Source organism: Ruditapes philippinarum, unplaced genomic scaffold (genome assembly GCF_026571515.1).
Source record: "Ruditapes philippinarum isolate M1 unplaced genomic scaffold, ASM2657151v2 ctg3747_1_1_1_1, whole genome shotgun sequence".
Lineage (NCBI taxonomy): Eukaryota > Metazoa > Mollusca > Bivalvia > Venerida > Veneridae > Ruditapes > Ruditapes philippinarum.
In genome coordinates, this window is record NW_026852904.1 from 1 (window position 1) to 12,481 (window position 12,481).

At 33.1% G+C, this 12,481-nt stretch overlaps 2 protein-coding genes across 2 annotated transcripts; both read left to right on the forward strand.

The window, feature by feature from the left end:
* The first annotated feature begins 2,073 nt into the window (after positions 1–2,073).
* LOC132728055 (zinc finger MYM-type protein 1-like) lies at positions 2,074–3,640 on the forward strand. The gene is made up of 3 exons (XM_060713667.1): positions 2,074–2,782; positions 3,096–3,239; positions 3,477–3,640. Exons 1-3 carry the CDS (start codon positions 2,644–2,646, stop codon positions 3,638–3,640), a joined length of 447 nt encoding a protein of 148 aa, XP_060569650.1. The 5' UTR covers positions 2,074–2,643.
* A 250-nt stretch (positions 3,641–3,890) lies between these two features.
* LOC132728045 (52 kDa repressor of the inhibitor of the protein kinase-like) lies at positions 3,891–9,687 on the forward strand. Its single transcript, XM_060713656.1, has 3 exons — positions 3,891–4,090; positions 8,703–8,937; positions 9,222–9,687. The coding sequence occupies exons 1-3, from the start codon at positions 3,998–4,000 to the stop codon at positions 9,659–9,661; spliced, it is 768 nt and encodes a 255-aa protein (XP_060569639.1). The 5' UTR covers positions 3,891–3,997; the 3' UTR covers positions 9,662–9,687.
* Positions 9,688–12,481: the final 2,794 nt, after the last annotated feature.

Here is a 12,481-nt window from a genome sequence, read left to right on the forward strand (position 1 = left end):
GGCGTTTTTATTGACATTTTCTCTATTCAAATATTAGTTCTTTAAAATTGTTAATCATAGTAATTTTTGAATATAATGCCGTTCATGAAGTTAAAAAAGAAAATAAATGACAAGTCTGACCATAGCAAAGAATTGACAATCACAGTTAACAGCTGCCATCTTGCAAAACTAAGTTAACCTTCCTCCCCGAGCTCGGTCAGTTTGCTTCTTAAGACTATATAAAGGCACCACGGTGTTGTTGTAACGAGGTAAAATACACTTAAAATAAACAACAATTTAGTTGACGCCTTCCTTCTAGAAACTTCTACTTCTACTGTTGGTAACCGATTGTATCCTTGTCGTGGAACCACGACTTCTTAGAAATAGTAAAACAATAATGTTCGCGTTCCGGATAATTACTATGAGTGCTGGTTATACATTGTCAAACGAAAAAAAAAAAAAAACACTCTACAAATGTCTAACGGATGCCATATATATTAATCTCACACATAAAAACACCGATATAATGGGCGTCATAAAAACTGTTTGACCGTCGTAAACATTGTCAAAAGAAAAAAACCCTGTAAAATGACTAATGGATACCATATATTCATCACAAACACAGAAACACCGATAATGTAAGTTATTATGACGGGCATCATAAGACCTGTTCGACCGTCAGTAAATCATGTGACAATGATATTAAAATACACCCAAGTAGGCGATTCCTTGGAGTCACTTTCCTATTAGAGAATACTGGCGCTTTTGTTAAAAGTGTCCTTTCAATTAATCATACGAACCAGATGTGAAAAGAAGCCCATATCTCAATTCGCATATGACTAAAAATTCGTCCTCAATTCGACGCCCTGTGATACCATATGTTGTGTCCAGAACCAAAGAAATCCATAATAAAACAAGATCTGTTACCGCCAGAATTAGAAGAAACACTGTCGTTGAATATTTTTGCAGCCGACTTCTGATGAAAATGATGATATTCATAATGTTTCCACAGGTACCGAAGAACAGTACAATGCCCGGGAAAATACGCCATGCAAAGTATGCTATTTGGCATTCAATAAATTAGTTAGGTTCACAGTCGCCAACATAATAGTAATTAACTGAAGACATATTGACAGTATGATTATCATATCTGTGTTGTCAGTTATTCAGTGTTAATCTGGCCAAAAGGCGTTCTTGTTGCTAGATAGGCAAAGTAGTTTCTATGTATTTATTATTATATACTTTCATTGGATTTCTTTTCTCTTTATATATTAGTAAACACGATTTAATTATTGTTGAAATAAAGCAATAAAGCAACAGGTGCCTGCAGCACTTCCCAAATTGCATCAACAGATAATAACAAAATTAAAAAAAAATATTTTGAATTAAGAAATGTATATAGGAAAATCCAGATGTATCATGGCAATTGCAGTGAACATCTCTATACCTACCCATTTTGTTCAATGCAAAACTATTTAAGATGAAGACAACGTGTAATATGCTGGATTTAATTCAAATCAGATTCCAAGATATTAAGTCTCGGTAAACAATCCTCAATACATAATATTGCTACATTTCTACATTTTATAGCCGCTTTTGGTTTATTATTAAACAGTTAAATTCATTTCTTTTGTATGTAAAATGACCTGTGCAGAAACTATACTTAAAAATAGTGCCGTTATTAATGTTGTTGATGTCATCAGACAGTTACACAGTCCATTTTGTGTGTGGACTTTGTAACTGCCTGATAACTACTTCCAACTTCCGGTGTAATTGCCTGATAGCAACAACATACAGAGATAAGAAAATATTGTCTTCCCAAATGACGAAAATGTAAATAAAAAGGTTTTCATGAACTTGAAATGTTTAAAATGTGACAAAGTGTAAAGGTGATTAATGTGATTGTTTGTATGTACTTGTACATTTATTGACAACCAATTCACTTTTAAACAAATGAAATGAATCTCTTTTTTTGCAATCATGTACAATGTAGTGCAGCAACTTAAAACATTGCTTTGTAACTTTTTTGTGATGTATTTTATGAAATTAAATTTTAGTCGATGCAGATATAACAGCCGCGGATTCAGCCCCGTCCTTTCAGAGAACTTGGCTTACAAAGTTTCCAGGACTGGTTTATAGTGCTAGTGAAGATGCTGCATACTGTGTTTATTGTGTGACATTTCCAGGAATCAGCCTTAAGCGTGGTCAGTTAGCATCAGAGCCCTTCAGAAACTGGAAGCGCGCTTTGGAGGTTTTCAATGGCCATTTCAAAGAACAGAAAAGAAACGTGAAAGATGGCGGAAATGGATACCATGCTCACATGGACAATAAAGTGCATGCTGAACAGTTCACTGCGTCTGTGTTGTCAAACATGCCAGTGAACAAGATGATCAACACTGCCCTGAAGGCCAGAGAAGAGAAAAACTTCAGAGTTTTACAGTCCACCACTAAAACTGTTTGTAATGTGCTAGACAGAATATTACCTTGCGTGGTCATGGTGATGATTCCAAGTATTTACATGAAGATCAGAACTGTGGAAATTTCCAAGCACTGCTTGAGTTCAGACTTGACGCTGGTGATTCACTTTTGAAAGAACATTTTGAAACAGCCCCTAAAAACGCAACATACAGGTCAAAGACTACACAAAATGAACTGATTGATATTATGGTTGACATTGTGAAAGAGAAAATAGTGGGAGATGTAAAGGATGGTGGCTATTTCTATGCCATTTCAGCTGATGAAGTACGTGACGTTTCAAACAAAGAACAGCTGGCAGTCTGCATCAGATTCCCTGACAAATCTGGTAAGAAAAATATTTGTATGTAAATACATAATACACTTACTAATCCATTACAGAAATAAGCTTCCAAATATATTTATATATGAAAGAAAAAATGTCATGAGCAGGAAATTATTAATAGAGAAATCATACAAAAAATCAGCATGCTGATATGTAATATTACATTAACTTTTGTGCAATCAATTGTCGTTGTTGGGGTTTGAACCTTGGACTCATATTCTTGAGAGAAATGCCCATATTATATTCATATCACTTTTATTGCCATCAAGTCCCAGTGACTTTACATTAATGATTTTAAATTTACTTTCTTTTTTAGATAGTATAAGAGAGGAGTTCTTGACATTTGTCGACGTCAGTTCTGACACAAGTGGTGAAAGGTTGTCTGAGGAGATACTTGGTGTGCTAGACAGTGTAGACTTGGACAAACATCAGATGAGGGGCCAGTGCTATGACGGTGCAGGTTAGTTTTCATCAATTTGAAATATATTTGGTTCATGCAAAGATGTGTTATTCACTGGTATTATTAACCAAGAGGGAAATAACTTGTTGCTACAATAATGACTTGTCTGGCATTACTTGCCTTTAAGTATGCTAAATTACGAGATTGGCTTTTAAATCATATTGAAATATTAAAATTTATTAGTATTTATTTGAATGAATTTCAAGTCTCCAACTTGTAACTTAATTTATATTTCAGGAAACATGACCGGAAAGGTGAAAGGAGTTGGACCAAGGATTCAACGCCAATATCCTCGAGCCTTACCATTTTGGTGTACAGCCCATCAGCTGAATAGATGTGTAGTGCATGCCTGTGACAACAAGTTGGTCAGAAACATGATGGGCACAGTACATAAGGTATAACATTAATGGTGATTTTAAGTAAAACATCAAGGCATATTAATAACATTAAGAATAGATTCTTAAAGCAGCACACCTCCAGATTCATGCTAATTTATGAAAATCTTGAAACTGTATCTATGTGACGTAACCAGAAGGAAGCCATTTACACATTTTCAAGGCCACTTACAACCCTAAAATTTATGTACATTTTTCTTAAGTCAGATTTTATTGAAATATTTTGACTCTGGAGGCATATAGCTTTAGAACATATTAACATATGTTTCCAGTCAATCAGTTTGACTGATTTTTTTCATGCAACTACAAGATATGTTTGAGGAGAATAATTTATAATATTTTGCTTTTTATTCACAGATCGCCATGTTCTTTAACTTTTCACCTAAACGACAGACATACCTTGAGGACTGTAGGGCAGCACAAGAAGGCTCAGAGAATCAGCGAATGAAAATTAAGGTAAGCTTCATTATACATAACATTTGTAAAATTTTCTAGCATAAAAAGATTTAAGCCAAGCATAAAACTTAAAGCCAAGTTTCAAAAGACGAGGTCTGTAAGGTGAGCAGAAAGGGGCAACAATAGCTCTCGTGTTGTCTAAATAGAACACATTTTTTAATTTTATAGTTACTTTTACATCACTTTGCTAAATATTTTAATTGTTTTATATTTTAATCTATAACAATCTTTATTTTAAAGATCCTGTAACACAATTTTTTCATGGTTTTATTTTTATAAATATGATGCTCAAATTAAGATTTGTCAATATTGTTAGTTGTCATAAGCATTATTTAAAAAGATATTACCAAATTTAACATTTCAAGTAAATAAAGGAGGTAATTAGAAATTCATTTCTATAAAGTTTAAGTTAAATTTTCCAATAAGAAATGAATGCATGCAATCTCATTAAAATCATATCCTAACTGTCGCTTCACTACCCTACGCTCGTAGGGTAGGCAAAGAGTAACGGAACAAAAAACGAAGATCTGATTTTAATGAGATTGGAATGCATGTAATTTATTGATTAAATATATTGTGCACAATATTTGCAGTACACATTTTACATATTCTTGGATGTTTGAAAATGTTTATTTGCATAACTATATACATTTATATTGTAATAGGACCGTGTTTGATAAAATATTTAGTTGTCAAATTTATACCATTCATTTGTCGTCCATTTTGGCTTCTTTCCCTAACGTTAATCTGTTAAAGTCCTCTTGATTGGCTCTTTCGGTTTAGATTTACATTTTTATTGGTCCACTTGATTAATATAATTAGATTAGTTCAGAACTTGTTATGAGTAATTTTGACCAATCAATCTTATAGTTAAGCATTGTCATGACTACCAAAAGTGTATAGATACCGGGTGAATTTTTATATATCTTGTCTTGGGAACTGGCCGACAGGTCAGTTCACTTCAAAGCTTTAGAGCTTTGGCACTCTTTCAAAACTTAATAGTTTTGACTCTTTGAAATCTATATGAAATAAATCTCGTAATGTTAAATTTATAAAGTCTTGTGTTATACTTTCTTAATAAGAGTAAATTAAAGGTAGCGTCCTACACCACCATCGTAGCCACTAGTTGGCAATTAAGAGTTCAGAGAACCTGGGTAAAGTGCCGTTTAAAGATATATTTGTGATCACGTGTCGTTAGCTATAGATATTTTGGGCCCTCTTCCTTTAACAAACCAGAATAATGAGTATATTATAGTCTGTGGGTGTTACGTTACTAAATGGACAATGGCTTTTGCTGTTCCAAACCATACAGCTTATACTGTAGCAGATACCCTTATTACTCAGGTGTTTTTACAATATGGGTTTCCTGCTCAAATACATACAGATCAGGGGAGAGAATTCGAGTCCCAATTATTTTCAAGTTTATGTTCCTTATTAAAAATTGATAAGACTAGGACTTGTCCTTATAACCCGAAATCGGACGGGATGATTGAACGCGCTAATAAGACTATAGTGCAGATGTTATCTCATTTTGTTTCCCTTAAAGAAAATCAAACAGACTGGGATGACCATCTGTGTTATGTCTTAGCAGCCTATCGTTCTACACAACATAAAAGTACGGGTTGTACCCCAAATTTACTTATGTTAGGGAGAGAGTTGGATTGTCCTATTGATTTAATGGTAGGACTTCCACTATATACTACAGAAGTAGAATGTCCAATTGAATATGTTCAATGGGTGAAAACTTCTTTGAGACAATCATATGAATTTGCTTTTCACCAACTGAATATGGCTGCTAGTTGGCAGAAGAAGTACTATGAACATGATGAAAGAGATTTAAAACCTAGGGAATTTTTAAATGGATACTGGATTTGGAGATGGTATCCACACTCTGTAAATAAAAAATTGAAACAAGGTTGGATAGGCCCATATCTCGTTTTGAGTAAAATTACATATTTGACTTATAAAATTCAGAAGTCTGAAGATTCTAATCCTATTGTGGTTCATGTAGATCACTAAAAAAATTATGAGGGAAAAGTGCCTCCTAGCAATTGGTTAAAGGCAAATCAATATGTAAATTTGGAGTCTGAATCTCCTAATCAAATGTTATGTTCTGAAAATGAAAATACAAATGTTCAGATTAATTCAGATGATGAAAAGAATAAAAACAAAGAAATTCCTTTTGTACCAAGGTCTAGGCGTGAAAGACAAATAAAACCCAGAGAAATATTATCAATGTAGGGTTTTTACTTAAGCACGCAGTGCTTAATCATTAAGCGGTCAATAATTAAGACATAAGGCTTAATTATAGTTCATAATTTGTAAATAAGTGGGTTCAGCAATTAAAGTTGCTTTTAGAAAATTAACTAATATCAATTATAATAGTTGATATATAATATGATTTTTTTTGTGTACATGTTTTGTTTTTAAAATGATATATAAAATTAAAAAAAAATGTATACATTCATGATTAAGTATTTGTGTAATTAAAACTTAGATATATAATCTAAGATAAATATAATAGTTCTTACATGACAAAGAACTATGTAGAATGTAAATATTTCTAGTAAACTTTATTAAAATTAAAAGAAATATGAACACAGGATTGATTGTGTTTTATTAAGATAATTGTGCTTAAAGAACTGTTACATATGTAAGAGTTAATGTTAGCAAATGTAAATATTAGGGTTCAATGCTTAGTGTTAATTAAAATAGGAATATTTTCCTATGATTAAGAGTAATTTCATGAAGTATTGATTGATTGTTATTGTTTATGTACTATATACATGATATAATGATCATTTATTTGTTTTTTTAATATTTCAGTTTGTAATCAATATCTACAATACGTTATCATTGATTAAGTATGGCTGATAGACCTGTATGACTACGCCAGGGGGCATGCTGCCCAGTGCCAAACTGCAGGACAGATACCTTTTTTACCAAGTATAATGACTTTGCGAAACATTGGTCGAACAGGGACATCTACATGAGGACAGTCTTTGTCTGTGTAACTTGTAAAAAAGTATTGACACGAAAGTATGATGCTAAAAGACACAATTCTTCAGCAGGGAAAGCTCATGTTTGTTTAGAAGAGAGGGCAGCCAACCCTACATATCGAGATCCAGGCAATGCCAGGAAATTTGTTTACCCTGACTTGTAGGAACGGCAGAGAAGGTCTGAGGAGGATCAGAGACAGGCTGATCAGGAAAGAAGGAATAGAGAGGAAGAGGAATTGAGAAGGGTACAGGAAAGGGAGGAGCGAAAAGAAAGCGACAGACAGGAGAGACAGGCACGGGCACAGAATGAGATTTTGGACAACAGGTACGACAGGAATGTTGAGCTAGATTATCTGGATGATTGACAGTCTTAATGTGCATTCATAGCCTCAGTCATACTATATATATAATATTGTGATATTGTTGTTTTACATTTGTTATTATTTTTGGTTGTTCTTTAAAGGATTGGATGTATAATCCTTGTTATTTTGTTAATAAAGGAGATTTATTGATCATCATACATTTCAATCTCAGACTTATTTTGTTTGTTAATAATTTTCCTGAATACAGTTCTGAACAAATTAAATCTTCATGCATTTGATAGAATTTAGATTGCTTGAATTAAATTTTTGATGTTTACCTTTTACCGTACAATTTTGATATAATATTAATAGTTCGATATCTAGATCTACTTTTGGAGTAAAGTACCTTTTTCCAATTATTAGTAAGCTACTTTAATAATTAAATACTACCTTTAAATTTTTGTGGATATTCCTTTTGTTATAACCCACACGTCTTTTAATTAAGGAAGGAGGAATGTAATAGGACCGTGTTTTGATAAAATATTTAGTTGTCAAATTTATACCATTCATTTGTCGTCCATTTTGGCTTCTTTCCCTAACGTTAATCTGTTAAAGTCCTCTTGATTGGCTCTTTCGGTTTAGATTTACATTTTTATTGGTCCACTTGATTAATATAATTCGATTAGTTCAGAACTTGTTATGAGTAATTTTGACCAATCAATCTTATAGTTAAGCATTGTCATGACTACCAAAAGTGTATAAATACCGGGTGAATTTTTATATATCTTGTCTTGGGAACTGGCCGACAGGTCAGTTCACTTCAAAGCTTTAGAGCTTTGGCACTCTTTCAAAACTTAATAGTTTTGACTCTTTGAAAACTATATGATTTTAGAATTTAGGCTAAACTTATTAATAAATACTTAAAAATTCTTTTTAAATAAATAACTCGTTGTTGGTAGATTCTGCTTAAATATATAGTCTTATTCATACTTTTGGTAAATAAATTATACGATTGTAGTTTAAATAAGTCTATGATTATCATTTGAATAAATCTCGTAATGTTAAATTTATAAAGTCTTGTGTTATACTTTCTTAATAAGAGTAAATTAAAGGTAGCGTCCTACACCACCATCCTAGCCACTGGTTGGCAATTAAGAGTTCAGAGAACCTGGGTAAAGTGTCGTTTAAAGATATATTTGTGATCACGTGTCGTCCGGCACTATTACAATATTATTTTGCAAGTGTGGTATACACATAATAACAGTATCAATCACTAAACATACAGGATCTTTAATATAATGTAAATTCCAGGAGTTATATCGAACACGTTGGGTAGAGAGGCACGATGCACTAGAGATCTTCATTGATTTCCTCCCAGCAATGGTAGAAGCCATGTCTCAGATTATGTCTGTTGAGACCAGATCAACTACATCCGCAGATATATCAGGATTTCTGCTGGCGATAACCTCATTCCAGTTTATCGTAGTATTGGTTGTTGTGACACGGTGTCTCAGTTACATCAAACCTCTAACAGTTTCCTTACAAGGTAAGATCAGCTGTTGCTAATCTGACTCAAATCTACCAATGGCTTACTTTTATTGAATTAAGAGCAATAAAACCTTGTGCTATCTCCTGTTTGCCTGTTTTGCTTCCCTTGTTAATCTTTGTTATTATATTTTATATTAAATACTCAAGAAATCATGTTTTTAGAATCATTTCCTCATTTATTGAGATAGTAAGCATTAGATAGATAGATAGATAGATGATAATATGATATACCTAACTTATTGTAAATCCAATCTGAATTATTTTTTTATGCTTTAATTAAAGGCAGGGCAGTTGATGTTGTCAAAGCTATGGCCGAGGTCAATGTTGTCACTGAGACTCTCCAGGGCGTCCGCACTAACATCAGTGACAATCAACAGAGATGGTACCAAGAGGCAGTGTTGATAGCCGACAATTTAGGGACTGTACCTGCTAAACCTAGAACATGTGGACGACAAACTATGAAAGGAAATGCAGAGGCCTCTACCCAAGAGGATTATTACAGGATGAACTTGACTATTGGATTTCTTGACACTCTGCTATTGCAGATGAATGAACGTTTTGGTGAGCTACAGAGGAAGGCTGCTATGGGACTAGCTTTGATTCCTTCCTATATGTGTGAAAATCCCCAGACTCTTGATGCCACTAACCTAGAATGGTTTTCAGAAGATTTACCGTCACCTCAGTCCCTTGACTCTGAACTACACCTATGGCAAAAAAAATAAATAGAAAGACATTCAATCCCCACCAGACACAAGGGATTGTTTATCATTTTGTAGTTCTCAGTAGATGATTATCTTGTTTTTTTAGCATTTATATCCAAGTATTAAAATATTGATAAAGTTGTATCATCTTGTTGTCTGTTGTTTATTAATCTGTGCTATAATGAATGCAAATAAAGGCCAAAAAATGCACCAGAATGCACCATTTAAGACCTTCATTTTTCAAATTTTCCGTATTCCCACCAAAAGGGAGGGGACACCCCTTCCGTATCTACCCAAATGTAGTTCAACTCTTCATGTCAGCCCCCCAGTCAGCTCTGTTCTGTATCCGCCCCTGTATAAATGTATAAATTATTAAAGATTTTTTTTCAGAAGAGGACACATTTCGCTAAATACGTGCAAAACATATTTAAACAAAAACAATTAAAAATATCAATCTTGAAAATATAAGACATGCAAACAAATAAATGAACAACAAACAACAACAAAACATAGCTTTACACAATATCGACCTTACAACACGTAAGTCATGTAGCAATGCAAAAACCATTGTTTACCACATTGTTTAATAATTTTATGGATAAAATTAAATTAAATTTATTGTGTAAATCTTATTAACGTCACCTGAATTTTATCAAAGATAAATGTATCGTGAGCAACTGGACGTATACTCAGTTTGCAAGTTTTTTTCCATATTTTCTTTTAGTACTCACTTTAATACACAGCTACTTGTAAAATATGAGGGAAGTAACAAATTTTACACACAAAAATGACGAGATTTTTAGCATATAACTCTCTTATGTCATCTAACAATTTTCTTTCTTTTAAAACAGAAAGACAGGGGAAAGTATAACATTCAAACCAAATCAAACGAATTATTAAAAACCTGATTTTAAAAATTAATCACAGGACTGAAAATCGTATTAATCGTAGTAATTATAGACTTACTCATTATAATGGTACTATTAAACAATATAAAGCGGCTTGAGTGGATGTTTCTAATTGTAAAAAAAAATATTAAAACTCGTTAACGTACATCTAAAAAGTACCCAACGTCTTGCGCAACTGTCCCCATAACTAGGTGCCCGATTAATTATTTTGTTTTCATCTGTTGAACGAATTTCATGTTATCATTATTATTTTTATAATAATTATTGTAATTATTATAATTATTATAAATTAATTATAAATAAACACACCCTTGATGTGAAAATGCCTTTAATTAAACAGGTGCAATTAAAGTAAAACACGAACATTTGTCACGCGGTAAAACATGCGATTATTCAGCATGCAATAAAAATTATAGGGCTAAATAGACTATATATGGTAAGCCATTTATGTCTGAATTTTATCAACAATGGGTAACCATATTTTGTAAAATAAAGGACAGTGATACTGACTTTTTCATGATCTCTCGTGTACAGACATAATCAAACCGAGCCTGCATTTGTGTATTATTTGTGATAAATGCTGTTGTGGGCGCATCCTTCTTCCAGATTTTTATTCTTAACAGCAGGGGGTGTGACAGCAGCTACTGTTTAAGTTGCCCCCTGTTTTATTTCAATGTTGTTGTTTTTTCTGGTCTTTGTTGACCATTGATTCCAGGACTTTTAAGAATTAAAAATGGGTCAAAGACAGTAAAGGCCGGGTTGCATTTGTACATCAAATATCATGAGGCTGATTTGTTACGAAAAAAATTTTCCATTGACCCATTAATGTCGAAAATTTAATTCAGTTGGTAAACAGGTAGTGGATTAGATACACACCTAAAATCGAATCCCACAGTATGGGACCATGTGTCAATGCTGTATGCCAAATATCAAGAGGCTGTGATAAGTAGTTGCTGAGAAAACTGTTACGAAAATTTCATACCATTGACCATTAATGCTGAAAAATCTAACTAACTTAACTAAATGGATAAACAGGAAGTGGATAAGCGACAGACCTGAAATCCAATCCCACGGTATGGGACCATGTGTCAATGCTGCATGGCAAATATCAAGAGGCTGTGATAAGTAGTTGCTGAGAAAACTGTTACGAAAATTTCCTACCATTGACCATTAATGTCGAAAGATCTAACTAATTTAACTAAGTGGATCAACAGGAAGAGGATGAGCGACAGACCTGAAATCGAATCCCACAGTATGGGACCATGTGTCAATGCTGTATGCCAAATATCAAGAGGCTGTGATAAGTAGTTGCTGAGAAAACTTTTACGAAAATTTCCTACCATTGACCATTAATGTCGAAAAATCTAACTAATTTAACTAAGTGGATAAACAGGAAGTGGATGAGCGACAGACCTAAAATCAAATCCCACAGTATGGGACCATGTATCAATGCTGTTTGCCAAATATCAAGAGGCTGTGATACATAGTTGTTGAGAAAACTGTTACGAAAATTTTTTCCCCGATGAGTTTTTATTAAAACTTTAGATTTACAAGTATTCTGAAACTATAGAATGATTGGTTTCATCTTTTGAAATATTATTTTCTACTATGAAGGAAGTAACAAGGTGTAATATTGCAGTAAAACATCACTTCCTTCCGTAATTAAATTGAAGTGAAAATAGTCTAAAGAATGTAAATTTGGCGTTCCATATTAGAAAGACACTTACTAATAAATACCGCACACCAAGACGTGCATTATTTATATCATCATAACAGACTGTCAACTGCCATGCCTAAACCTAATTATTATTACGTTGGGGACTGTAGTCCAAATTACTTCATTGGATGTATAATTGCATACTGGATTTGGCGAACGATACCATTTATATTACTGTTTATTGGCACCTGTGGAAATATATTAAATATTATAATT

Excerpts from the sequence above, each read along its gene's own strand:
- LOC132728055 (XM_060713667.1), top strand. The coding sequence starts at position 2,644 with ATGGTTGACATTGTGAAAGAGAAAATAGTGGGAGATGTAAAGGATGGT. Across the intron at positions 2,783-3,095 it reads CAGATTCCCTGACAAATCTG|ATAGTATAAGAGAGGAGTTC; the intron begins GTAAGAAAAATA and ends TTTCTTTTTTAG. Across the intron at positions 3,240-3,476 it reads CCAGTGCTATGACGGTGCAG|GAAACATGACCGGAAAGGTG; the intron begins GTTAGTTTTCAT and ends TTTATATTTCAG.
- LOC132728045 (XM_060713656.1), top strand. The coding sequence starts at position 3,998 with ATGTTCTTTAACTTTTCACCTAAACGACAGACATACCTTGAGGACTGT. Across the intron at positions 4,091-8,702 it reads ATCAGCGAATGAAAATTAAG|GAGTTATATCGAACACGTTG; the intron begins GTAAGCTTCATT and ends TGTAAATTCCAG. Across the intron at positions 8,938-9,221 it reads TCTAACAGTTTCCTTACAAG|GCAGGGCAGTTGATGTTGTC; the intron begins GTAAGATCAGCT and ends CTTTAATTAAAG.